The sequence below is a fragment of the Myiozetetes cayanensis genome, unplaced genomic scaffold, assembly GCF_022539395.1.
Source record: "Myiozetetes cayanensis isolate MyiCay16 unplaced genomic scaffold, myiCay2020 scf29, whole genome shotgun sequence".
Lineage (NCBI taxonomy): Eukaryota > Metazoa > Chordata > Aves > Passeriformes > Tyrannidae > Myiozetetes > Myiozetetes cayanensis.
The window spans coordinates 5,751,799-5,777,265 of NW_026087510.1; the positions used below are offsets into that span (position 1 = coordinate 5,751,799).

The 25,467-nt window shown below is 49.0% G+C and overlaps 1 protein-coding gene across 6 annotated transcripts in view; it reads left to right on the forward strand.

Annotated features, from left to right (window-relative positions):
- The window catches only part of NCAM1 (neural cell adhesion molecule 1), a 76,977-nt gene that overhangs the window by 45,811 nt on the left and 5,699 nt on the right, over nucleotides 1-25,467 (forward strand). For 4 of the 6 annotated variants that reach the window (XM_050322994.1, XM_050322995.1, XM_050322996.1 and 1 more), the window contains 8 exons: nucleotides 2,125-2,275; nucleotides 2,729-2,913; nucleotides 3,252-3,348; nucleotides 3,562-3,732; nucleotides 4,615-4,746; nucleotides 15,674-15,798; nucleotides 16,587-16,767; nucleotides 25,257-25,464. In XM_050322994.1, coding sequence (XP_050178951.1) covers nucleotides 2,125-2,275; nucleotides 2,729-2,913; nucleotides 3,252-3,348; nucleotides 3,562-3,732; nucleotides 4,615-4,746; nucleotides 15,674-15,798; nucleotides 16,587-16,767; nucleotides 25,257-25,464 — 1,250 coding nt within the window. Of the gene's footprint in view, nucleotides 1-2,124; nucleotides 2,276-2,728; nucleotides 2,914-3,251; nucleotides 3,349-3,561; nucleotides 3,733-4,614; nucleotides 4,747-15,673; nucleotides 15,799-16,586; nucleotides 16,768-19,840; nucleotides 20,919-25,256; nucleotides 25,465-25,467 lie in introns of those variants that run through there. The other 2 variants (XM_050322997.1, XM_050322998.1) reach the window with 1 other exon arrangement.

Below are 25,467 nucleotides of genomic sequence, written 5' to 3' on the forward strand. Positions count from 1 at the left end.
GCAGGATATATCCTTAAAATTGCCTTTAAATTGCCATTAAATTCTGGCAGTGTGTTCCAGCAGCAGGAATTCTGGGCTGGGGAAGTGCAGTGAGCACTTGGCATCAAGGATGAGGAAGGGAAGGTGAGGGAGTCACTCACAGCAGCACAGCCCCAGTGACACCACAGCTGGCAGTCAAATATTGAGGGGTGCAGCTGGGTCTGGGTTAGGGCAGTGCAAGCACAGAGCCAGGAGAGACCTCTCATCTCCCTTCCCTGGAATTTGTACCTGTGGGCAGGATTTCCAGGGGTTCTCTGGGGGTGTCCAGAGCGTGGGAAGTGGGGGAGGAGAAGGTAGGACTGTGTGGAATTTAGTCAGGGATGCTTGTTTGTGCAGCAGGTGGAGGGAAGCATTTCATTTGCCTCTCCTGTTCCCCTTTGGCACTGGAATATTGGGATCTGGGCAGTAACTGGCACTGTAGAGACCATCACACCCATCCCTGGGGCAGCAGCTCCTGCCTGTGTCCCTGAGGGTGTCTCCCCACTAGTAGGAAGCATTTTGTATTCCAAAATCCTTGAAATCAGGGAGACAAGGTAAAGGATTGCAAGTGTCCATATCTGGCTCACAAGTTCCTACCTGCCCTCTCTCCAACAGCCAGGAGTTGTTGGCATCTGATGGGCTGAAATAGGAATAAAAGAGAACTGGTCATGTGCATTCTTGGGTAGATGTTTTTCTCTTCTTTAGGGTATTTTTCCCAATCTTTATTTTTCTTTTCTTGTGCCTTTTGCATTGAGACAGAGCTTCATCTTCAGACCCAGTTACATTCCTTGTGAAGTTGTGCCTGGCACTCTGTTTCTATTAGACCTTAAGGAAGAAGGGAAAAGGCAGCTGGCACTTGGATGTAAAATGACCTTTTGCAGTGTTTTGGTTTCAGAAGTGAGCTGTGTTTTGGAGTCAAATCACAAGTCAGAAGGATGGAGTCTGTGGCACTGGTCAGGGATTGCAGGAGACCTGTGTGCAGGGTAGAATAAAGAAAAAAAAGAAGCCACATATAATTGGGTTTGTGTCATCAAGGGATCTTGGTTTTGTGTACGTGAAATTGGACTGGCTCAGATGAACTGATGTTAGAACTATCAGAGGTAACAAATCACATTTGCTTGTAGAAACTTTGTCAGAGACCACGAGCTCAGCACACAAAGAGGGTTCAGGCCCAGGGGCTCCAAACACCCGAGGTACCAGAGATGTGCTTTGTGCTCCAGCTCAGTGCACTGGGCTGTTTAAAATCCTCAGGGCTTGTTTAATCCTCATCTCAGTGCTTGTCCTGTCCCTTCCAAGAATGCAGATGCTCTTGGAGCATGAATTGCACTAGGAGTGGAGGCTGCAGCAGCAGGCACAGCCAGGACAGGACCACATTTATTCCCTTGGGCCACTTTGGAAATTGGATGAGAAGAGTTGGTGCTTTAAAGCTTTAAAGCTTCCAAGCTAGAATTTTCTTGAAGCACCACAAGGCCTTGAAGCAGGACTGTCTCTAGAAGGGTCTTGTAGTTTTCTTGCCTTCATCTCTCTTCCTGTGCCTCTCTGCACCCTTCTCTGTTCTCATGCCATGTTCAGGTGGAAGTTCTGAGCTCGCTTTTTGCACGATTCTCCCCTGAACTCTGGATCTGTTCTTATTAATGCCATTGCAAGGGCACTGAAATAAATCCAGTACTGGTGAGAGAGCAGGAAGGGCTGAATTCTCTGAGGGGAAGCACAGTAGCCATCGGGGAGGTTTCCTTTATTTTCTTCCTTTATGCTGACAAAAACTTTTAACCAGAGCTGGATCTCTGCAGTGCTCATTCTGGGGAGAAGCCTGACTTTGTCTGGTCGCCCTCAGATCTTCGTAGTAGCATCTGATACTTTGATCTTTCATCTCATTTTTCCCCCTTCTCCTGAGTGCTCTGAGTCACTGCAGCTGGCCCTGTGTGACCAGGAACCTTCCTGTTGCTTCTGGCAGTGCCTCCCTGTGCCCTCCGGGCTCGGGTGCCCCCTCCCAAGCACTGAGCCCCGCAGGGTTGGCGTGAGGTAGACCTGCCCTCGTCCCCATCCCTTTAGAGTGCAGCCCAGGCTGGGGGCTCGGGCTCTGACGGAGTTTTCCCTCCCTGGCAGACCCTGGACGGGCGGATCATCGTCCGCAGCCACGCGCGGGTGTCGTCGCTGACGCTCAAGGAGATCCAGTACACGGACGCCGGGGAGTACGTGTGCACAGCCAGCAACACCATCGGCCAGGACTCCCAGGCCATGTACCTGGAAGTGCAGTGTAAGGGCTGCAGGGTGGGCTGGGCATGGGGGTGTTGATGGGGAGCAGTGTTTGGATTCCTGTTCCCTGTGGTGAGACCGAGGCGCCCTCGGCTCGGGACGTGCCTGATGTTGGGGATGAGGCTGTGGGGAGCAGCTGAACGGATTTAGCTGGTGCAGTCCCATGTGTTGGGTGCAGCAGAACTTCCTGGCATGATTTCCTGGTTGCATCACGCTGTCTGCTCCTCCTACACACTGCACAGGAGCAGCTTTGGCATTGAGTAGGTCTCCTCCTTATGTCCTTCAGCAGAAGACACTCCCCATCCCCCCAGATGAGAGGACAGCTCCCATTTCCTACATGAGATTCCCTTTCCCGCATCACAGTGGACCCCAGCCAAGGGATCCTTCGAGTGAGGCTGCCTGGGCTGCTTTGGGAGATTGGCTCAAAGAGCCTTCACAAATGTCTGTCTTTCAGATGCCCCCAAGCTCCAGGGCCCCGTGGCTGTGTACACCTGGGAAGGAAACCAAGTGAACATCACCTGTGAGGTGTTTGCCTACCCCAGTGCTGTCATCTCCTGGTTCCGGGATGGGCAGCTGCTCCCCAGCTCCAACTACAGCAACATCAAGATCTACAACACTCCCTCAGCAAGTTACCTGGAGGTGAGGAAAAGCCGGGAGGGGAGAAGGCACGTGCAGCCAGGGAGGCTCAAATAATTGGTGTTCCTGGTGTAGAAGGAGTTAAGTCTTTTGCAAGGGCACCCTGTTGGTAGAAACGAAGCTGGGTGATGTTTCTGGCACACCAGTGCTGAGAAAATCAGGCAACACAAGGCACCACCCCCTCCTTGCCTTGGATTTTTGCCCACTGCAGTTGTCCCCTGTGGCCAGCCCTGGGAGTGGGAACACTGCACTTTGCTGTAGGGTCCCTCCAGTTGAATGAGTGCTTTGGCAGAGTGAGAAGGAGGTTCTGATCCGAATATGAGCCCTCATCCCTCCCACAGGTGACCCCAGACTCGGAGAACGACTTTGGGAACTACAACTGCACTGCCGTGAACCGCATCGGGCAGGAGTCCTCCGAGTTCATCCTGGTGCAGGCAGGTGAGCATCCCAGGCAGGGGGAGCTGGGAATGTGGGTGGGGCATTAACCCCCTTCCAAGCTGCTCCAAAGGGAGCCTCAGGCCCAACCTCCTCCTCTCCTTTGTGAAGCCATGACAAGGGTGTCACTGATGTCCCCAGTTTGCTGCTCTCTTTGCCACTGGAGCTTGTCCCTGACCTCTCCTGTATCTCTGGTTCTCTTCCCTTCTCCCACAGACACTCCGTCCTCCCCGTCCATCGACAGAGTGGAGCCCTATTCCAGCACTGCCCAGGTGGAGTTTGATGAGCCTGAAGCCAATGGTGGGGTTCCCATCCTCAAGTACAAGGCAGAGTGGAGGGCCCTGGGCGAGGGAGAGTGGCATTCCAGGTTGTATGATGCAAAAGAAGGTAGGACAACACAACAAGGTGGCACCTCCCCCACCTGAACCTCACCAGACCGACTTTTCTTTAGTGAACAGCTTTCCACAGCTTTCCACAGCTTTGCAGTTTCACCTCCTGTAGTTATAAGGGCCAAAAAAAAGTTCTTAAACATTTGCTGTGCAGTGCCAGGTTGTATTTTCCCGTGGAAGGGAGTGTGCTGAGGGCTGCACGTGTGTGACAGGGTGCAGAGGGGGTGGTCAGCTCTGCAGCCCTTCCTGCTTCGCACCATCCTCCCTGAGTAAGGGGAGGAACCCTGTGCTTGGGATCAGATGAGTGTTCACTTGCTGACTGGGGAGTGTCTGTGTGCTTCCCACAGAAGGCTTTTCGAGCCCCTCAGTTCCCCTTGGAAAATAAACCCTCCTCTTCCAGCAGCAAAGCTGCCTCCTGTTACACCCTGCCTTGGTAAATTTATGGCCCTGCACACTGCTTAAAATGGATGTGTAGGTCAAATAAACCAAACTAACTTTGGTTTGGGAGGACTAGAGATTATCTCAGGTGGTTAGAGGCTGGTGCTAATAAGGTTGTGGGTTCCATCCCTGTATGGGCCATTCACTTTAGAGTTGGACTTGATGATCCTTGTGGGTCCCTCCCAACTCAGAATATTGTGATTTTGTGACTGTGGAAAGGAGAGTTCTATTCCAAAGCTGAATCTTCTGCCACCAGTCCTGTCTGGAACTGAAATTCTTCTGTTAGGTCCCCTCTGGAGTGATGGGATCACACAGGGCCAGGTTTATTTCTCTCGTTCCTCCCTCGTGTCTGTGCAGGAAAAATAGAGCTTATTTCTTTCTTCCTATGTCCATGACCCCTGAGCTTTTTTTCTTTGCTTTCCTTCCCTTGTTTCTGCCCCAGCCAACGAGGAGGGCACCATCACCATCACTGGCCTGAAGCCTGAGACCACCTACTCGGTGAGGCTGTCTGCAGTCAACGGCAAAGGCGTGGGGGAGATCAGCCTGCCCTCCGAGTTCAAGACACAGCCAGTTCGTAAGTGCAGCCCAGCCCTCCCTCTGCCCCTCTGCTCACCTTGCCCTCAGCCTTGCCAGGGAATCTCTGCCATGCATGGGATGTGACACCTCCTTCTCTCACAGACCTGGCTGCGCCCTTTGTTCTCATGGTGGGTTTGGACTGTGGGGGATTTGGTGGCCAATTAAAAATCACCTTGGAAGGGAGGAGGCAGAGGAGCTGTTTTACCTGCCCTGGTTGGTGCCCTGGGCTGCCAGTGTAGACTCGGTGTTGCCAGAGAAGGGACTGTGTAAGGGGGGATGTAAATGAGGAAAAGCAGCTGAGGAGGGTGCTGGTCCTGGAGAGTGAGATGGCTCTGTCACAAGGCAGGTTTCTTTTGCAAATCAGAAGTTCACATGTTCACCACATCCAGGCCATGAGCTGGGGAGGGAGAGGGGGGGTGTCTTTTCTGCACATCCCTGCTTTAAGGTGCCCATCCATGAGGGGATTCCACAGCCTCTCTGTGCTGTACTGGGTCATCTTCCAGGCCAGGCACAGAATGTGGCCCAACGCTGTCCCTCCTGTTCCAGCCAAGGATGACAGTGGCAGGAATTCAAAATCAGAGTTATTCAAGATGGGGAGGAGAGAAAGGGAAAGAAAAGGAGTAGAGTGGGCTGGGGAGATGTGACAAAAGCAGGCAGGGGATACTTGGTGGTTCTGTGGTTCTTCTTTCCCATTCCCCTGCATCCAGATCTTCAGCCTGTTCTTCTTCCCACCATCACACCCAGACCTCTGTCCCCATTCTGGAGCTCTTCTGAAAGCCCTCTGAACTCAGAGCAGTTCCCAGCCCATCAGATGCATGTTTGGAGGCCCCTGAGCTGTGCATGGTCCTGGTTTTTGTCTGTCCCCTTCTGCCCCCGCGGAGCTGCCGAGCGGAGCAGTGTGGGGCAGGACACGTGTGGTGTTTGGGTTTTCCAGCTCCATGTTCTCTTATCTCTTCTTCTCACATCTTCTACATTTTTTTTTTGTTTGTCTATCTCTGTCTTTTTATTTTTTTTGGTCTGTGTTCCATCCATGGATAAACTGCAGGCATCCCTCACCCACGTAAGTGCTCTCTGCATTTCTCTCACTCTCTTTTTTTTTGTGTCTAGAGTGTTCCTCTAACACACAGAACATTAGCTTTTAATTTAGTGCCTTTTTCCTCTCAGGGTCTTTAGAAATGGAGTAACTGGTAGTGTCCATTTCCTTAACAAGACTGACTCTAGAATAGTCACCCTGCTCTGGGTGATGCTGCTCTTTTTTAGAACAGAATTAGGGGCTTAACATATTTGGCTTTAGTGCAAAGCATGCAACTGAAATATTTAACATAGTGATTGTCTAATAATAATAATAGATAGAGTGTTGACTACAGACTGGAGTAGTGGAAGGCTTCATATTTATGAATCCATTAAAAATTGTTGAATTGTAAATAACTGCTGTTATTCCCAAGATTACATGGACAAGCTTGGGGAAGCTCCTGTCACATCCTTTGAGATTTCTGAAGCTGAAGTAAAAAAACAGGCAATCATTTTTATTTTTAAGCCAAATTCCAGTGTTTAAATCATGCCTGTGCTGTTTTTCCTTCAAGGTTGTATTATACAGAAGCTTGGACATAGTAGAGCAGTGAGAGGGTGGATGGATTGATAGTCAGGGTGGGTGAATGAAGGGACAGATGGACAGACAATTGCAAATTGCAGCAGTTAGAGAGTCACCTGGGAGACATTTCCACAACATATGTGCAGTCTGGGGCCTGGAATTGTGTGGAGCCTGTTAATTCCAGCAGAAGTGATTACATCCCTTCTCTGAAGGGAATCATGGATAGTGTTACAGCTCCCAGGGATTGGGGGCCCTCCTGGGCTGGCCATACCAGTGATACCCAGGGGAGATCAGGGCTGGGGGGTGCACATCAGTACTGCAGGAAAAGGGGAGAAAACCCAATTAAGAAGAGAGGAAAAAGACCATTAAAAGCTTTGTTTCAGCCACACCATCAGATGTGTCTGCCAAGCCTCATGTCCATCACTTGGGGACAGGTATGTGGCTTTGAGGAGCATTAAATCCCATTTGTTGTGGGGTCTCTTGGTGGTTTTTAATGTGGCAGTGGGCCCCCAGCTCTGCTCCCTTGTGGGGTAAGTCCCAGCTCCTCTTCCTTCTCGGTAGGCTAAACCATATTTTTCACTTGCAAATTCCATTCTGCTTTTCCAGGCACGTTCCCAGCCGTGGTCCCTGGGAGCACAGGGTTCTCCTCTGCCTGGGTTTGAAACCAAAACATCTTCATGTGCAAAACCCCAACCCAACAAATCAACGCTAGAGTAGCCCCCAAATATCCAAATCCCTTCATCTTCTCCCTTTGGGCAGTATTTGACAGGAATCCCCTCCCCTCCTCACCTGCCTTTCTCTTCCTTTAGCCAGTGCTGCTGCACCCACCTCCCGTTTAGCAGAGAGTGAGTATGGCAGAAGGGGCTGGCTTGGGTCCCCTCTGCTCTGCATGATCTTCTCTGTGTGCTGCAGTCTGCCTAACATCATCCCTGGGTGTTTTCCTAACACCCCTGGGTGTTTTTCCCTGATTTTCTCTTTTTTCCCCCCTCCCCAGGTCTCTCTCCATGGGGCTGCTCTCCAGCCTCTCAAGGCCTCTGATTTACCCCTCTCTGTGGTTCTTTGGGCTCTTGGAGACAGGACAGTGATGATTCTTTAAAAGCAAAAGATTTTGTGTGCAATAGCAGAGAAACCCTGTCCCAGCTCTTGTCTCTCCTGCTGTGTTCTTCCCAGGGCTTTGGGAAGCAAGGACATTCCTTGTCCCCTCTGTCCTGGCAGTCCCTGTATTTCCTGGTGCAGCCTGAGCAGTGCAGTGCTCTGCAGGCTGGCAGCTTCTATCAGAACTCACTTATTTACCGAGATGTTCCCCCTTTTAGGGCTCTTAGCCCTTTTTCCTGCTCTCTGCATGTTCCCTGGACGTGGTGCATGGAGGTGGGGAGGAACAGTGAAGCTCTTTCCCTGTGAGGGGGGCTGGAAAGCGGCAGCAGGACCCGATTTTTGCAGCCTCTTTAGGTGGCACACCCTGCTCTAAGGACTCAGGTCATTCTCACTCTCATTAATCCTCCTCTCTCTCCTCTCTGTCCCCCCTGTCCCTTCCCCTCTCTTTCCACGGCTGTCTCACCTTGACGTGTCCTGTCCATCCGTGTTTCCATAGCAACTCCTGCTGACTCCCAAAGCCCAGAGCCACCGAGTGAGTAGCTGGGAGCTGCTGCCCTTGCCCTGGAGTGCTGTTTGTCGTGCTGCAGCCCTTGGTGGAGGGCACTAAAGTGCTGCATTGCATCCCCCTGGTGCCTGCTAACCAGCAGTGTGTGGTGTGGGCACGGTGAGGTCCCAGCATGGTGCCACTGCCTCCTCCTCTTCTTCCCGTCATTCCTCCAAGCATGTGCCAAAAAATGGAAGATTTAGAAGGGACACAGAGAGGGAGAGAGGTGGGGGCAAAGAAATACAATTTATCATTTCCAGAAGGAGTATTTTCCTCAGTGATCTTCTTGCTGCCCTGCCTTGCTCTATTTTCTCCAAATCCAGGGAGATAGAGTTGATATTAAAAGTAAGGCTGTTGGATGGTGAAAGAAGAGGCAAATGAGGAGGTAGAATATCTTACAGGAGAGAGGGAGCTTTGCCTCATCTTGCCACCAGTGCCCTGCCCATATCTGAGGTGGGGCAGGATTCAGATTCCCTCAGTTCTTGCCCGTCCCTGGTGGGCTTGGCAGCCCTTCCTGCTGAGGCTGGGTCAGGGAAGGAGGTGCTTCCATGCTGGATCTGGGTAGTCCAAGGAAAACCAGCTGAGAAAGTCTGCATGAGTTGATTTGTACCCAAAATAACCATTTTGGAATGTCTGTTCAGGGCCCAGGGACACACCTGCCTGGGACTGAGTGGATGTGAAACATGGGTTGACTTTAATCCCTGCTTGGAGGAGATTTGCAGTCGGTCTCGTGCCCACAGAAAAGCCAAAATCACGAGAGAAATTAAAAGCCCCTTGAGGAAGAGCCAGGTTTTCGTGGTGCATATGTGTGCTTTGAGCAGCTGATCATTTCTGCAAGGCCAAATGCTCCTCTTCTGCTGTGCAATAACCCCGTGTCTGTGTTTCTGTGGATGTCATCTCCGAGCTGGAGACCTGCAGCGGGTTCCAAATGGGAAATACTAAAAGCATGAAGTGTGTGATTGTTCTGGGGGTTGGGATGGATAGGATGGCCAGTAAAAGGAATTAACCCCCCCATAATGATTACTACATTTATGACTGGCACATTCTGTGGTCTAACCCATGTCCTTTATCTGCCAGTGACCACAGCCAACGAGTTCCTTTCCTTCCTGCAGGATATTCTGTTTGTCCAGAGTGCCAAACCCCAGCTCCTGATGCACTGGAGTGTTGGGGGTTCTGAACTGCTGAGGAACCCTTTTAATTCTCCTCAGACCTGGAGGATGGGGAGGAGAGGGCAAAGGGCAGGGTGTGAAATAATCCTTTATTCCCTAGGAGGCAGAGACTCTGCTGTGGCTGTTCATGTGTGGGCTTCCCTGGGAGGGCAAACGATGGGTTAATGTTTTGCTGAACGTTTTGTTCCTTGGAAAGAATCTGTACCCAGAAGAGAGACTGAGAGCTAATTTGTGATACACATTTTCCACCCTTGTTTTTGGTTTGGGGGTTATGTGTGGAGGAGAGGGCTGTGGGGTCTTTAAGGACAGAAGTTTCCATTTTCCCCCACGTTGAAGTTCAGCTTTTTCTCCTGACCAGAAGCAAATCTGCCCTCTCCCTGTAATTTGTGTGTAGAATCAGCCTGTGCAAAGAGCAGCCACATTTGTATGCTGAGCTGTTCTGCAGCACAGCCATATGTGATATTCAACAGCAGAAAGAGAGCACTGGCACAGGGCTGATGCTCTTGTAACTTTGCATCATTTAATTACTGCTGCTGCTGCTGAATGATCTCGGGTTTTACCCTGCCCTGCCCTCGGTGGCTCAGTGAGTGAAACCAAGAGCAATTAGAAAGTGAGAGCTGCTGGGTGGCATCACCAAGTCAGGAATTGAAGTCTAATGAAGCTGAAGAGTTTCTTCACTGGTTTTAGTGAGTTTTTGACTTGATGTGATCAGCAGCATATGGGAGATGTCTCGAGTCCTGTTAAGAGGTTAAGGAACATGGAATTAATCCTCTCAGTTCTGTACCAGTGGCAGTAATGAAGTTTTTCTTGCAGCTCTCTCCACTGGGGAATCTGGTGTGGCTTGCACTTGAAAAAGTGGGTTATTTTTCAGATGAGGTACTAACATGAACATTTCTTCTATCCATCTCCTGGTTTTCCAGATTCTGTAGGAACTTCTGTCGTATTTAGTAGATACTGGCCCAGAGGTTCAACTTGCAGGATGAGGGAGGTGGAGGACACTGAGCAAGACCCATGTGTGATATTTTGTACTGCTAATTTTGCCCTTCATCTTGAACTAAAGTTCTCTCTCCTGAGGACTTGACCTAACAGACAGCCTCTCTTGCCTGTTTTGAAGTCTCATTTTCTCATGACCAGAAGACACTCATTGCCTTTCCAGGCCCAGTAAACTTCCCTCCTTCACGATGCACCTGCCTAGAGTTGGGTGAGGCTGTGTTTATAACTGGAGAGAATGGATTGAGAGCTTAGTTGTAACAAATGGATTTTACATTTTGTACCATCAGTTTTTTTCCCTGGTAATGGTGTGTCCTTAATCTTGTCAGAGAACAAGCACCCAAAAGATTAAGGGTTTAATTCTCTAGACATCAAATTAACAGGGAAGTAGCAGAGCACTGTGAAGTCGCCTCATTAAGATGAGACAGAGGGATGAGCATGAAAAATGCAAGTTATAAAGGAGAGAGTAATTTAGGAAGGGAAGTGGAGCATGGACTTGGTGTGTGCTCCGCTGTGACACCTGATGTTGTGCCATTCCCCTGTCACACACTGCACATTCCTTCATCTTTTCCAGCACTTGCTGTCTCCCTTGGGCCAGCTTGGTAATTAATTTCCAGAGCAGAGCACTTCATCCCTGTCCTCAGTGACAGAACCCTCAGTGGAACCACTGTGGGTGGGGCAGAGCTCGGGCACCCAGTGCAGACCCTCACTGACCAAATTCCAGTTGCAGCTCCTTGGTGGGAAGCTCTGGCCTTGGAAACGTTCACAGCCAGCAGGTTTTTCTCTCTTGCAGTTGCAGTTGTTGTTATTTAGGAAGACACGTGTTCTGCAGAGGGGAGGACGATATTAACAATATTCCCTTTTTCTTTCCAACAGTCTTGTGGACTCCTCCAGCATTTCTGGCACACACTCTGCAGTAATTTTTGCTCCTTTTGTTCTTTGGTGTGGTATCACTAAGCAGTGACGCAGCTGTGCCTAACCCAGGTCATAACCCAGTGCTTTCTGTGGTTTAATATTCTTATTTTCCAGGCGGTTTTACTGTCTCCCCCGGTGTTTCTGATATATACTGGCTAATTTGATTTTGCTCCTATTTTATTTAGTCTGTAATTCTGTTGTTGATTTTTTTTCCCTTGCCCATTGTTTACATCAGTTTTTTAATTTTTTTGTATTTTCCATGTGACCTCCTCCACTTTCCTTTCAACCAAATCATGTGCGTGCGTATCATGTGACTTTGTCATGTGGCTTGCATGGTGCTGCTGATGTCGTCCTCGCTGGTGAACAGAAGGTAAAACACTTTGTTCTGATTGGTTGCCTAGATTTTGGGGTGAGGATTCCCCTCTGGTCGCTGGCCAGGGAAGCTCCAAATTCCGTCACTCCACAGATCCTCCCACTGGAGCCCCTCTGGAGAAGTTGCTCATCACTTGTCTGCATGTGAAGGACTCAACTTCTGCACTAACCCATCCTGGGTGTCCTGCACTGAGCTGGGCAAACACAACCAGCAGGGCAGGGATGCCACAGCTCAGTCATTTGCTCCTTCACTCTGGGGCCAGCAGGGAGCTGTCCCAGGAGAGTCTGGAACACTCAGCAGTGAACACCAGTGGCCAGAACCCCTCAGGGTGCCAACCACAGATTGGTGTTTGATGGGGGGTTGCAGCAACACCACCTCTCCTGTGGCTTTGGCAGCATTTTGACCCTGTACACCACACATTTATATAGGTGTATAAATATGTATATACACACAGTCACACTGTACACGTTCAGTAGCCTTCCAAAAAGAATCCTAAATGCTCCATCTCTGAGATCCAGTTACTGGGATTTTATGTCACTTTGAGATTTGAGAGATCATTTTTTGTATTGTGAGTAAAACTTCAGCACAGCTGGAATGGGAGCCGTGCTATAAAATACCATATATATACACTATAATATATATATATATATATCATACCATATATAGTATTTATACTATAAAACAGCACACACAGAGTTCATGGTGGGAGCTCCACCTCACACAGTTTCCATCAGAGGTGCTGTTGCACCTTCTTTGCTGCTCCACCCCTGGAGTGTCTGGGAGCCTGGCAAGGTTTTAACCCAAACTCATGTCCCAGCAGCTGCTGGTCTCCATGAAATCAAGAAGCAAATGACTGACCCCTGCAGCTTTTGGAGATGGACTCAGTCTCCAAGTGCGTGGCAGTGAAAACAGTTTCTGCAGTGCTGGGATTTTTACAACTTCACTTGATGCTCTGCATAACCTGAAGGGGAGGAGGGAGGGAGCCTCTTCTGCTGCCCCAGCTAAACGAGGGACTGTGAAAACCAATTGGCTTTTTTTCAACCTGTGAACTCTGAACTCACCTTATTGTCCTGGCCAGTCCAGGAAAGGATTTAGGCTGGGGTTTGCCAGGAAAACAAAACTAACACCAGTAACCTTCCCACATGACTGCATGCACAGAGGAAACCCCTCTTGCCAGGTCTCTGCCCTCTCTGGCTGGACTCCAGGAGGGTTGAAGACTTGGTTGTCTCGTTTTTGCATGTTTTTTTGTTCCTTCTTTTTGACTGTTGGTGTTATGCTTCTCTTGTGTGCATTCTGAAACCTCCTGCCCTGTTCTTCCTCAGTGTATTTCCCACTCGTGGAGACTTTCCCTGGCATCTCTTTCCAGCTGTGACTCTGCAGGTCACAATCTAGTCCTGTTTACATGATGGTCAAAGATTGCAGAAATCAGCTCCTTCCTTGTTCCTGTGTGGCAGAAATTACCATCACCAGCAGTGTGAACTCTCTAAGCACAGCAGGGATGCAGGATCTTTCCTTGGTGCCAGCTGGGCAAGGATTTAAGCTCAGCCTAAAGTGTCTGGTAACCAGTCTGAGCTGCTTTCCCAGGTAGGCAGAGGAGAGGTGTGGTATAAGGTGTCTCACCTGCACTGCTGTCCCTTCTGGGGTCCAGCACACACTGAGTGCCCTGGGACCAGGGAGAAGTGTGTGCTCATTTCTTCATATTCTCCTCTCTCCCCACCTGAAGCTTTCCTGCACTCCTGGTGCTTGTGGCACCCTCTGAAAACCAGGCAACAATAAACCCAGCTTCTGAAACCCAACTGTATCAGAGTGATATTAGGTCAGGGAAGCACTGAATGTAAACTAAACAGTGCGAGGATACCAGGAACCATTTACTGCTGCCCTGCAGCAGGAGATCATTGCTGCTAAGGGCTTAGCAGGAGTGAATAAAAACCCATTTGGAAATGCAATGTCCCAGAGCAGTGTCCTCAGCTCCCCTCACACCAGGGGTGGGAGCCAGCAGGTACTGATTCAGCCTTTGGGAGCCTGCAGGAAAGTCCTTATTTCCTGTTCAGCTGATCAGATTCTTTCTGAGTTACCCTGCATTCTGTGGAACATCAAGGCTGGAAAATGCCCCTGAGAAGGGTGGAAGGGGCAGATTTCTGCTGGGTGTAAGTGGGAGATCCCCAGGCATGAGACACCCCCTGTAATGCTCTTTGCTTTTCAGCCCTGTGCTGTAGGGAGGATGCATGTCTGTGAGCATGAGCTGCTTCTCTAACCTGGTGACAACCTTCTCTCTCTTCAGCTACTGACATTTTCACTCATTGTAGGGCTGCTGATTCTGCTGGACTAAACTTTTCCCACTAAACTTCTTCCTCCTTTGTTTGACACACTAACCCATTTTTAATTTTACAGCCCTGTTGTATCTGGATCACATCCACCTACTTCAGATAAATTGAATGCCATGTAATTGTGGAGAGAAAACTGAAGTGGTTTTGCCTCCTGTTGGGTTTCAGCCCTGAGGAGTGGTCAGTGTTCTCCTCTTTGGGCACAGTGTTTCTCAGAGCAGAGGTGAATTTAGATACTGGGGGAGGGAGGAATCAGGAGCTAGAAATCAGGCAATTCATAGTGAAGAAAAGGGTCAGCAGAGAAGATAATTAATCCTGGGAATGGCTGTGTGGAAAGTACAGCAGCATCTCTGACATTTAAAATCAAGAACGAGCATCTTTTCAAAGGATGTTCCTCTTAGTGCTGGTGCTCAATCACTGGAAAAAAAAGGATCTATCCTGTGTTAGATAAAAGGTCAGGTTCTGTAAGTACAGTGTTCCCTTATCACTCCAAATTCTCTTTACTCATTGCTGATTATCCATCTGAGGTGAGGATGGCAGAGAGCCCCGAGGAGAGGCTGCTCTTGCCGTGCCCAGCTGTCAGAGAACCAACCACTCCTCACATCCCATGGACAGGGCAGGTTGAGAATTACTGAGGAATGTGTCAGCAGAGGCTCAGTGTGCAGCCACACCAGTGGCCATGAGTTGTTCCCAGTTGATAGTGGGAGCTGGTTTCCTGTGTAAAAAAAAGCTGTAGAACCAGACATTTGGGTTTGTTTAATTGTTGGTGAATAGCCAGTGTTGCTGCAGAGCAGCTCCTTCCACTCAAATCAGCTCAACAGTTGAAACCTGTAACTTTGTGGTGATTGATTTTCTTTCAGGTTTGAGGAAAGGAAAAAAAAAATACAATTGCTTGGTTAATCTGATATGTCCCAGGGTGGAATCCAGCTCTGGAGTGTCCAGCTTGTATGTGGGAGCCTTGTAATGGGGGCAGAGGCAGAGCAAGGATTTGGAAAAGCAAAACAGAACCTGGGAAAAGGGAGCATTGCCTCTCTCCATCTTGAAGAGAAGTTGCTGTGCTGTGCAACACAGTTGTGTGTGTGTCACATCTGGGTGTCCATGGATGGTAATTGCCTTCTTGGAGCAGCTGGGATGTTGGAGCATGTGACAGTGTGCGAGAAAATGGAATTAATCCTAAATTACTGTGTCAGTCCAGGTCTTGCAGTTCTCTCATTGATATTTCACCAAAGAAAATGTGCTCAAATCCTTTCTTTGGCCAGGAAGGGGGGAGAGGGAAGGGTTTCAGATTACTAATGAAGATCAACTTTTGAATTATACTGGAAGATTAACCTTTCTCTGGCCAGTCAGAAATGCATGTGCTTCCCATTAGGGGCTGAATACAAATCCAGGCAGAGCAGGTTTAGAACTGAGGATGGTTTTTGGGTTGATCTTAGTACAACTGACTTATTATTTCCTTTCACTCTTAGTAGTATTGAAAAGAAATAAGTCTTTTAAAAAGTTTTATTCTCAACAGGCAAGAGGCTGAGCTTTAAGAAAAGTCACAAATGTTACTTCAGCGTCCAAGTTTGCTCTCCTGTGCTCCTCCTGAGGCTCTTGGGTTGCAGCTCTCACTGTTGCAGAGTTCTGGTGTGGTTCCCTGTGGATGCCTTGAGAACTGGACGATTCATGAGCTGGTTTTGAGCTCACTGGGCTGGTCTGGCAGGGGGTGTTCAGCAGAGCCCCTTGTCCCCAGCACGGGTGGCCCTGCAGGTCACCCCAGTTTTCCCACACTCGATGAAGTGAGTCTCTAAATGGGTACAGGATGACTCTGGTACCCCAAGTGCAGTGAAGTATTCCTCTGATCTTCATGAGTACTTTTTCCCTCATGACTTTTTATCTTTTTTTTTTTTTTTAACAAATAAACCTCAATCCCCCCTCGTTTCAGGGGAACCCAGCGCTCCCAAGCTGGAAGGGCACATAGGAGAGGATGGGAACTCCATCAAAGTGAACGTCATCAAGCAGGACGATGGTGGCTCCCCAATCAGACACTACCTGATCAAGTACAAAGCTGTAAGTATGACACACCCCAGCCTGTGCCCTGCTCCCTGGGCAGGCAGACAGCCCTAAAGCTGGCATCTTGTAGGCCAGGCCAGTGTGGGAATAGATTGGGGGTGGTAAATTAGGCCAGACCTGTGTTAAGAGGTAAATCTGTGTCACTCAGTTGATTTGAATTTGACATACTAAGGTATGTAAGAACACTCTTTAAAGTGCTTTGTAAGGCAGAGAGGTAGAGAAGTTGCAGCTTTTGCCCCCCTGAGAGTGGTCCAGTGATGGGGCAAAGATGAGGAAATGAGGGGTTTTCTTTAGGTGTGGTAATGCAGAGAATGGGATTGTGGGCAGGAAAGAGGCTGCTTTGGTACCTCCCATCCTCTCCACTTAGAGAGCATGTTCTCACAGAATAGCTGGGGTTGGAAGGGACCTCTGGAGATCATGCAGTCCAAGGCAGGGTCAGCTGGAGCAGGGGACACAGGAACACATCCCGGGGGTTTGGGATGTCTCCAGGGAGGGAGACTCCACACTCTCCCTGGGCAGCTGCTCCAGGCTCTGCCACCCTCCATGGGAAGAAGTTCTTCCTCGTGTTGAGGTGGAACTTGGGTTTTGGTTTATGGCCATTGCTCCTCCTGGGCACCACTGAAAGGAGTCTGGGCCCATCCTCTGAACCCCCTGGGGATACTTGTATGGACTGATGGGATACAAACATGCTGGGGCTGAAGCCTCCCCATTCCCAGCCCTCTCAGAGCTCCCCAGGCTGGCTGCTGACCCTGGGCTGTGTTTCCCTGCCTGTCCCTGCCCTGCAGAAGCACTCCCAGGAGTGGAAGCCGGAGATCAGGCTCCCGTCGGGCAGTGACCACGTGATGCTGAAGTCTCTGGACTGGAACGCGGACTACGAGGTCTATGTGGTGGCAGAGAACCAGCAGGGCAAGTCCAAACCCGCCCACTACGCCTTCAGGACGTCTGCCCAGCCCACTGTCATCCCAGGTACGCCTGGCACAGCTTTTCCATTGTTTTCTGCTTCCAATTAATGCACCAGTGCTGCATCCTTTAATGTGCCTGAGTAACCCTGACAACTCGCTTGCTTCGAGCCCATTTATCACGATTGGTTCCCCATCCAAAGCTGAGTTCTGGCCTGAGTGTACATACCTGTGGTCCCTGTTACAGTATGTACAGCAGCAGCAGGGAGTGCTCCTGACATCCCCCTGCCTCACTGTTCCCAGGGAAGGTTGGCTTTTTCTGGGTCGGGATCGCCAGGTGAGACTTTCTGAGCTCAGAAAGTGGGGAGGTCCCCTTTGAAACTCTTTGGCTCTGTGGGGCAATCTGCAATCACAACGCAGATTTCCCCCTCCCAAATCTGCTCTGGGCTTGCTTTTACTGCTTGTTTGTCCATCCAGCTCAGCCTTTGGAGGAATAAAGGCATAAGGAGGTTTGCTAGTGTTTGGGAGACAGTGAAAGTCTTTTTATTAAATGAAATGGAGATCAAATGACAGCACCTGTTTAATGTTGGGGAGGGAAAATTAACTAAAAAGCTTTAGAATGCTGCTGGAAGCTCTTGTTTCAGACAGACTTTATTTATTGGTGTGCTTAAAAAGCGAGGTTTAAGGGCAATTGCTGTGAAAACCAAGCAGAACTATCAGCTGGGCTGCAGGAACTGAGCAGTTTGCAAGGTGTGGAAAGGCCAGTCAGTGTTTCTTTCCTACACGTGGACACTTAGAAAGAAAAATGGTTGGAGGAAACCCACACAAAGCAACCAAAACCTCAGGATGGAATTGCTGGGCTACCTGTACATGAAAGTTGTGCTGGTTAAAGACAGAGGAGTTAATCCTAAGTCAGGTCCTCACTGCACAGCCAGAGTTCAGGCCAGGATTGGTGCTGACAGTCCACACTGAGGGGGATGATTTGATTCCATTCTGCCTTCTGGATGAACTCAGTCTCGTGTATTTTCTTCAGAACAACTGTTTTCTTTCCCTTGCCCTGAGAACTCAGCCCTTGCTCTGCCCCCTCCTTTGCCCACTCCCTGCCTGGCTGGAGGAACCTTGTGCAGTGTGAATGCTGAAATCCCGTGGGCTGAGGCAGATCATGATTTGTTGAGCATACAAATGAGTGACCTAGTTGGGCTGGGCTGGGACAGTGTGTGTGACAGGGAGGAGGAGGAGGGAAACAGGGCCAAAGAGAGACTGGGGGTGGGTGTTTGAACAAGGCTGTAGTTTTGGGTGGAAGAACCCTCAGTAACTCATTCAGCAACTTACTCTCTGATTCTCATTTTCAACAGCTCTAATACTTACTCCCCTCACACATTTGAAGGACAACTGAGGCTGATGTGGCAGCAGAGGGTGAGGGTAATTTGGCAGAGGGTGCCCTGAGGTCAGCTCAGAGCTGAGCAGCCAACCAGCGAGGCTGGGAACAGCAGCAGCGGGGGATGTGCCCCCCCCCAGTTAAGTTACAAGCACTGATGAGTCTTTCTGTCCCACCACAGCCCTCTGTGTGCAGCCACCGTTGATTTCTTGTGCTGGTGTTTTATTTTAGCCTTTGTCATGCCCCCGATGGGACAGCTGGGAGGTGCATCAGCAGAGTCTGGGCTGCTGATGGCTTGTGGAGCACACGGTGATTGTGCTGCAGCCCGTGGCGATGGCAGGTGAAATGAGCCCAGATGCCACTGAGAGCCCTTTAAATCACACAGTGACACGGGCAGGGACCCTCTGAAAAACGGGCAGAGAAGCCCAGTTTGTTGTCATCAAAGGTGAAAATCCTTTGTCCTCTCTGGAGTTACCCCTCCCTTAGTCTGCTGTGGAGCACGGGAGGAACCAGGCTTTGAGGCTGCCACTCGAATGCTGCGCTTGGAAATGCCCAAAGCACAGTTTTTGGGAGTGCAGATGCTGCAGGATGACCCAACAGCTGGATGCAGCTGTTTCTCAGAAGGTGCTGGTAGAGCCCCTGTGCAGTGACACGAGTTAGGGCTGGGTTTGTGACTGTGTCTCTTGGGGTTTTTGCCATTTTGGCCTTGCAAGGTGTTCCCTGAGCTGGTCCCCAAACTATTAGGGTGGAGGAGAATATTTTCAGGGAGCAGGTTTTTTGCAGCCCAGGGGCTCTAGTGCCAGACTGCAGCAGGGAAGAGGCTCTGGGTGTTCCTTCCCTTCCCTTTGGGCACCTCTTGTTGTTTTCCTGGCATTTTGCTTTTGCATTTTGCTTTCAAAAGGAGCAACACAGGGCAAGTCAGAGCCAGTGCCTCTGACATGGCTTTGGTGGCAATAGCTGGAGTTCCCTGCAGAGCAAATGTGTATTTATCATGGAGAGTCCTTTGTTACCATCATCTGTACAGTGTGGCTGGAAGGAGAAGGGTACTGTTCTCAGTAATAATAATAATAATAATAATTGCACTGGAGTGGTCCACAAGCAGCTGAAGGGAACAGTCAGTGGATTCCTCAGACCTTGGTGCTTCTTCAGGGTTTTCAGTCACCTGGACATATCCAAGTCCAGGCTTTGGGGCAGGGCTTGGCCAGGCAGGTGGATTGTCTGCTCCACAAAAGCTTTTCTTTCCTTTCCTTTGTACGTGTCAAAGGCAGCGTTGTCCTTTCAAATACCAGATAACCATTTTCTTGTGTTTCTCGCTGAGCCTTCTGTTCCATCAGTTTTAGTCTCATTTGCTTGCAAACCCCCTCAGCCCTGCCTTGGACCCTGCTCTGCAGCTTTGGGCTTTGCTGAGCTTCTGCCCCAGCCCTTTTGTTGTGAATGTGCTGATCCTCGAACCCCCTGAGCCATTTTAATTTACGAAATTAAATAGACCTTGGATTCTTATGTTTTCTATATTTATGACCTAATTTTTTTTATCTATTTTTTCTCTCTTTCTCTCTCTCTCTTTCTTTCTTTTTTTTTTCTTCTTCCTCCTCCTTTTCTTCCCTCCCCTCTCCCTTTCTCCCCCCCTTGCCCTCTCCTGTGTCTGTCGTCATACATGTCACCTTGGATCTCACGGGACACATCCACGCTTGCCACATGCACCAAATTTGTTTTTAAACAACCATACTTTCCCCTCCTGGGAACCATTGTCTGGCACCTGCAGCGACCTTGGGAAGTCCATCAGCGTCGTCCTCCTTTGTTTCATTGCTTCTCTCTGCAGTGACTCTGCTTTTGCTCTGTTAGAAACTTAAAAGAGGAAATAAAATAAAGCAATATTTGCTTGAGAAGGTCCCACCAAGGTGTGAAAGCAGATAACTTTGCTTCAGAGGATCATGTCAGTTCAGAGAGAAAAAAAAAAAAAGAAACAAACACAGAACACTTTTAAAAAAAAAAGTGTTTAATTTGAAAGAGTCAGTATTTTGTAACAAGGAAAAAAAAAGGTTTAAGCCGAGTTTTTTTCTCTTTAACATTTTTTTTTTGTTACTTGTAATGAATTTGCCCTTTTTAATGGATGTAAAGAAAGAATTTTTTTGCGTTGTTTGCTTTGCCGTTTTCATCAAAGGAAGGCACAATGGTGAAAGCCTTTAAGATCCTGCTTTTTACTGATTTCCCTGCACATCTGGTGCTGACCATCACTGTCTTGTGCAAAAGCTTTCTAAAGGCCCAGCCACAAGTGTGAACCCGCAGGCTGTACAGAGAAAACGAAGATTTGTCAGAGACCATCGTGCTGCTTGCCCCGGTGTCTGGGGGGGCTTTGGCATGTGGAGCCCAATCCCTGGCCAGCAGAAGGTTCTCCTGATGTGCTGAGCAGAAATGTGTGGTGGGACTGGCACTGAAGAGGTTCCTGTTTCCCTTCTCCCCTGGCTGAGCCCCTGCAGCCCCCTGGCCCGGGGTGCAGTGGCAGAGGAGCTGGGCATGAGGCACACAGAGCTGCCCTGGATGCTTGGCCAACACCTTCCCAGCCTCACAGAGATCCCTGTCCTTTAAAAGCCACTCTAACAGAGAAGCTTAGTTACCTGACCAGCTAAATTATTATTAGTAGTAGTATTATTATTATTGTGACTACTGATCTTAACAATGTTCCTGGTTAGCTGTGCCCCTGGCACTGCCAGGCAGGGTCAATCCCTGCTGGGAGCTGGGGCAATAGAAGCATCTTTGCTGCCAACTGCTGGGGGTTGCATTTCTGCATTTGAACAAATTTCAGGTGACTTTTTTTTATTTTTCTTTGCTCCTTACTTAAACCCCCCCCCCAAAAAACCACAACACACATCTCCCTCCCCCCAAAAAAAAAACCAAACCCACACCTGAAAAAAACCAACCCAACAACAAACCCAGCGCCCCTCGTGAATTTTCTTGCTGGTAGGAAATCCCTTTGGCTCCAATGCTCTTCTGTAAATGGGGTCTCTCCTTTCTGAGTGGACCTGAGGTGGCCAGGGATGAAATTGTTGACTCAGTTGTTGAATTGTCTGTGCAGAATGTCTCAAAATACTCTCAGTTGGATGGGATTAATCTTTCTAACAGAATTCTTTTAGGGGCAAACAAAACCCTGCTCTGCACATAAAACCTCTGCTGTGTTTATTCAGACCTTGTTCATTATGATCTGTGAACTGCTTTTCTATCTAAATTATAAATGAAAACCTTGGTGCAGGTGTTGCACATAAAAGCCTGTGGATTTATCTTTTTTGTTTTTTTTTTTAATCCTTCATTTCCAGTGTTTTAGAGTGTAGAGAATGTGTTACATCTTCTGAGTTTACACCTTAGTGGTACTGAAAAGTAAATCACTGCAAAGTGATTACAGCAAAGGATTCATAATACTAAAATATGGTGTGATTTCCCCTGTAACTGAGCTAATTAAGGTCGTTTGTAGATCTGCTGTCAGCTCTTTGTGGGTCTCCCCTTATCTAGAGAGGGAGGTTATTAGCTGAGGCTGAGATAGATCTCACCCAAGTCACAGTTATTAAAATTATCCTGGATAAACTCTGACTTTCCAGTGTGGTGTGGAGAGAGAGCAGCACCTGGGGAGGTGGTTCTGTCCAAGGAGAGGTGCCTCAGGCAGGGCTTTGAGGGGCTCCTCTGCCAGACAAGTCAGGTGAGAGAGCACTGATGTGGCTGAAGTTACTCAGAATTAATCCCTTATTCAACAGCAAACAGGAATCTGGTCAGCATGGGATAGATACAGGAAGGGCTTCTTTCTGCTGGAAGATTGAGGGATTTGGGGTGGCCTGAAGGGGCTGCAGGAAAGATGCAGAGAGACAGGAGTGGCAGGACACAGGGAATGGCTTCCCAGTGCCAGGGGACAGGGTTGGGTGGGATGCTGGGAAGGAATTGCTGGCTGGGAGGGTGGGCACACCCTGGCACAGGTTGCCCAGAGAAGCTGTGGTTGCCCCTGGATCCCTGGATTAAACCTGCTGGCATCCACTGAGAACAAAGAGCTGCTCTCCTGGGTTTTGGGGGTTTTTGGGCGTTTTTTTTTTTAATTCTGATGCATGAAATGAATTTTTATTTGTTTTGTTTGTACTTCTTTCTTTTGCCAAATACTGTGGGACTTTGGAAATGCCTGGAACCCATACCTGCTCCTCTCCATCCCCTTCTGTCTCTTTGTCTGCCTGTGCCTGAACATTCCCTAGCTGAGACCCCACTAGGAGGACACAGCTGAGCTCTCTCTGCCAGGGCACGTGTCTGTACAACTGAGCTGCAGAGACTAAAATTCCATGGGTCATTTTATTGTACACTGTAACATGAGGGCGTCAGAAAAGTCAGTCTTGCAAGGAAGCTCATTTTCCATTGGAAAAAAAAAATATAATTTGTAATTAATAAATTCTTCACTTCTTTAGAACTAAGGACTCCAGAAGTTTTTTAATGTTTTGTGTTTCCTTATTTAACTTGTGGAAATGTTATTCCTCCTAGTCCTGAGAATAGCAAAAGGGGATTAATGGAGAGGTTGAATGTGCTCTGGATCAGGTCAGAAATGTCCAACATCTATTTATTCCATGTCCTCTCATACAGAGTGTGAGCAGCTGGTGCTCAATAGTGACTATTTATTTATACATTTCCTTTCTACACAGAACTGTTTTAAACCCCAACAAACTCTTTAGGGATATCTAAATATTAGTTTCCTTAAATAAAACCTAGATTCTGCTATGGAATGGAGTCAGTAGTTCTTAGAAGCATTTGTAGATCAATTTAATTTAATCAGATGTGACAGTCTGTGAAAATGAATAACATACCAGATGCTTTCTGCATTTTATAGCAACAGCAAAATTCCTTTGCAAAATCTTATACAGGAAAAAGAAATGCAGCACTAACAGCCTCCAAGTTCAGGGGGTCATGGAGGATTCTTAAATTATTCTTCCTTATTGCTGGTCTCTGAAGGATTTGGAATATCAATTCATGTCATGGATTAGAATTTATAAAACTCAACTAGCAGAAGAGGTTTGGAAGTTTCTGTAAATTGCAGGGCTTTCTTTCTAGCCCAGAAAAAACCAAATTGCAGGCAATTACCTTGGCCCAGTTTGATTGTCTGCAGTGCAAAAATACAAGAATAGCACAAAACCAAGGGCATTTCCCTGCAGATCTGCCCTGGATCTCCCCACCTGGGGGGCAGAGGGGCAGGGAGGGGAATGGTCTGGAAGGGAGGGGGGAATGAGGAGGGGGTGTTGTACCTGCTCAGTAGCTCTGTGGGTGTTCAGACAGAACAGGGTCGTTTGTGGCCAGCAGAGCAGGAGTGGGACCTCTGGCAGTGCTGGAGCTCGCTGGGGTTTGTTCCCTTGTGCAGAGCCTTCCATGACTCTGCTCCAGGTTACAGCACAGTCACTGTAGCCTGGGAGCTCTTGGCAGTTTTGGGGATAAAATTCCATACTTGATTCCTCAGCTGAGCTCACCCTCCCTCTGTTTCCAGCTTTAGAACCTGGTATCTTCACTCCAATGGAGTGCCTTTGCTCCACGTCCTGTTCTGCACATGGGGCTGCAGTGACCTCAGTCATCCCCTTTTTGAAGTCCCACTGACTGAGTTTCCAGGAATTGATGATTTTAATTCTTCCCCCAGGACGGTGACGTTTCCCTGACTCATCTGTGAGTCACACACAAGAACCACAGGGCTCCTGAGGTGGTTGGTGCCACAGATAATTCCTGCCTTTGAGGGGCCTTTGGCTGATACTGGCAGGTGTTGGAAGGGAGAGGAAGCAAAGAGCAGGACCCTGGTTTGGGTGGAATTTTCCAGAAGGTGTTTTCTAGCACATAGAAGCCCCAGGATGAAATATTTTTGTCTCCCTCCAGCTCTGGTGACGGGGATGAGGTGTATTTTGGAACACAAGGAGCTTATGATCCTGTAATCCTGTCAGGGATTATTCCCTTCGTGCACCTTCAGGAGCCTGCCCAGGAGCTCCTGCCCAGGGAGGAGATGTGGATGAGAAGTTTGACACAGGCTCAGCTTTTCTTCCAGGAGCTGATGTGAACAGGAATGCATTAGTTGGTGAATAATTCACACAGCAGTCCTGAACACATCAGGAGAGTGAAAATCCATGACCTCCTCCCTCCCTGCACACATCAGAGGGTGTTTAATTCCTTCAGTGATGCAGCTTGCTGCAGGATGCTGGCAGGGGGCTGGGCTGGGGGACACCTGTTCTGCTGGGGGTGTTGTGACATCCAGCAGTTAAAAATGTGGTGGAAATGACTAGAATTGCATCTTAATTGAAAGAAAACCCAAAATACTCCTATGAGTGATGACAGCTATGATGCTCTTGTCCAGCTGTCTCGGGAATCATCAGCTCTGTCAGAGGCACAAGCCTTTGCTGAGGGCACAGTCCCATCCTAAGAGGTAAATTAGGTGATGACTGAGACTCTCAAACAGGTTTTGAGTGGTTTGGTACCTCTAAATAGGTGTTGAACTGTATGAGCCACCACCCAAATGCTCTGCCTGCAGATGGGCAGCTTGGCAGGAGTTACTCTGAATAGAACAAGGGGAACAGAAAGCACCTGGTGTTCAGGGGGTGACAGAAAGAGCCTGCAAAGCTGCAGCTGTGCCTGCTGGCTTTGACAGGACTCCCCTCCCTGTTTGTAAGGAAGGGCTCAGCGGTTTCGAAGCAGGTAGGAAGGTAAACTCCACTTCCCCTGCAGTCAGTGCTGTGTGGGCAGAAGGCTCTTGGGTTGTCTGTCCCTCAGCCAGAACACTCCTGAGCACTCACTGGTGAGCTCAACTGCCTCTGGATAAGCCATGGACAGTTCACCCCTCCCCAGTTCTGCACAGAACTTCCTGAGCTGCAGGAAGGGTTTAACCCCTTTCAGTTCCACCACGTAAGGGGCTCATCAACATTGAGGCCCCACAGGTATCACCCAGGATTTTGTGTCCCACCTGGGCAAGTCCAGATGGGTAAAGCCCTGTCAGGACGATGTGAATCCATCTTTCCAGGTTGTCCTGCATGTCTGTGGGATAAAGCCCAGCTTATAACACAAGGCTGCTAGAGAGAGGGTGAACTTTCTGAAAGCTTCCTGTGCCTGTATCCTCAAGTGCTGCCAAACTCAAGCCCTGACTCCCCTTTTAACCACAGTGCCTTCTGTTCTTCTCTCCTTGGTCCCTGAAGCCAGCACCAGCCCCACCTCAGGCCTGGGCACCGCTGCCATCATTGGCATCCTGGTCGTGGTGTTCGTGGCGCTGCTGGTGGCCGTGGATGTCACCTGCTACTTCCTCAACAAGTGTGGGCTCCTCATGTGCATCGCTGTCAACATGTGCGGCAAATCCGGCCCCGGGGCCAAGGGCAAGGACATGGAGGAGGGAAAAGCTGCCTTCTCGTG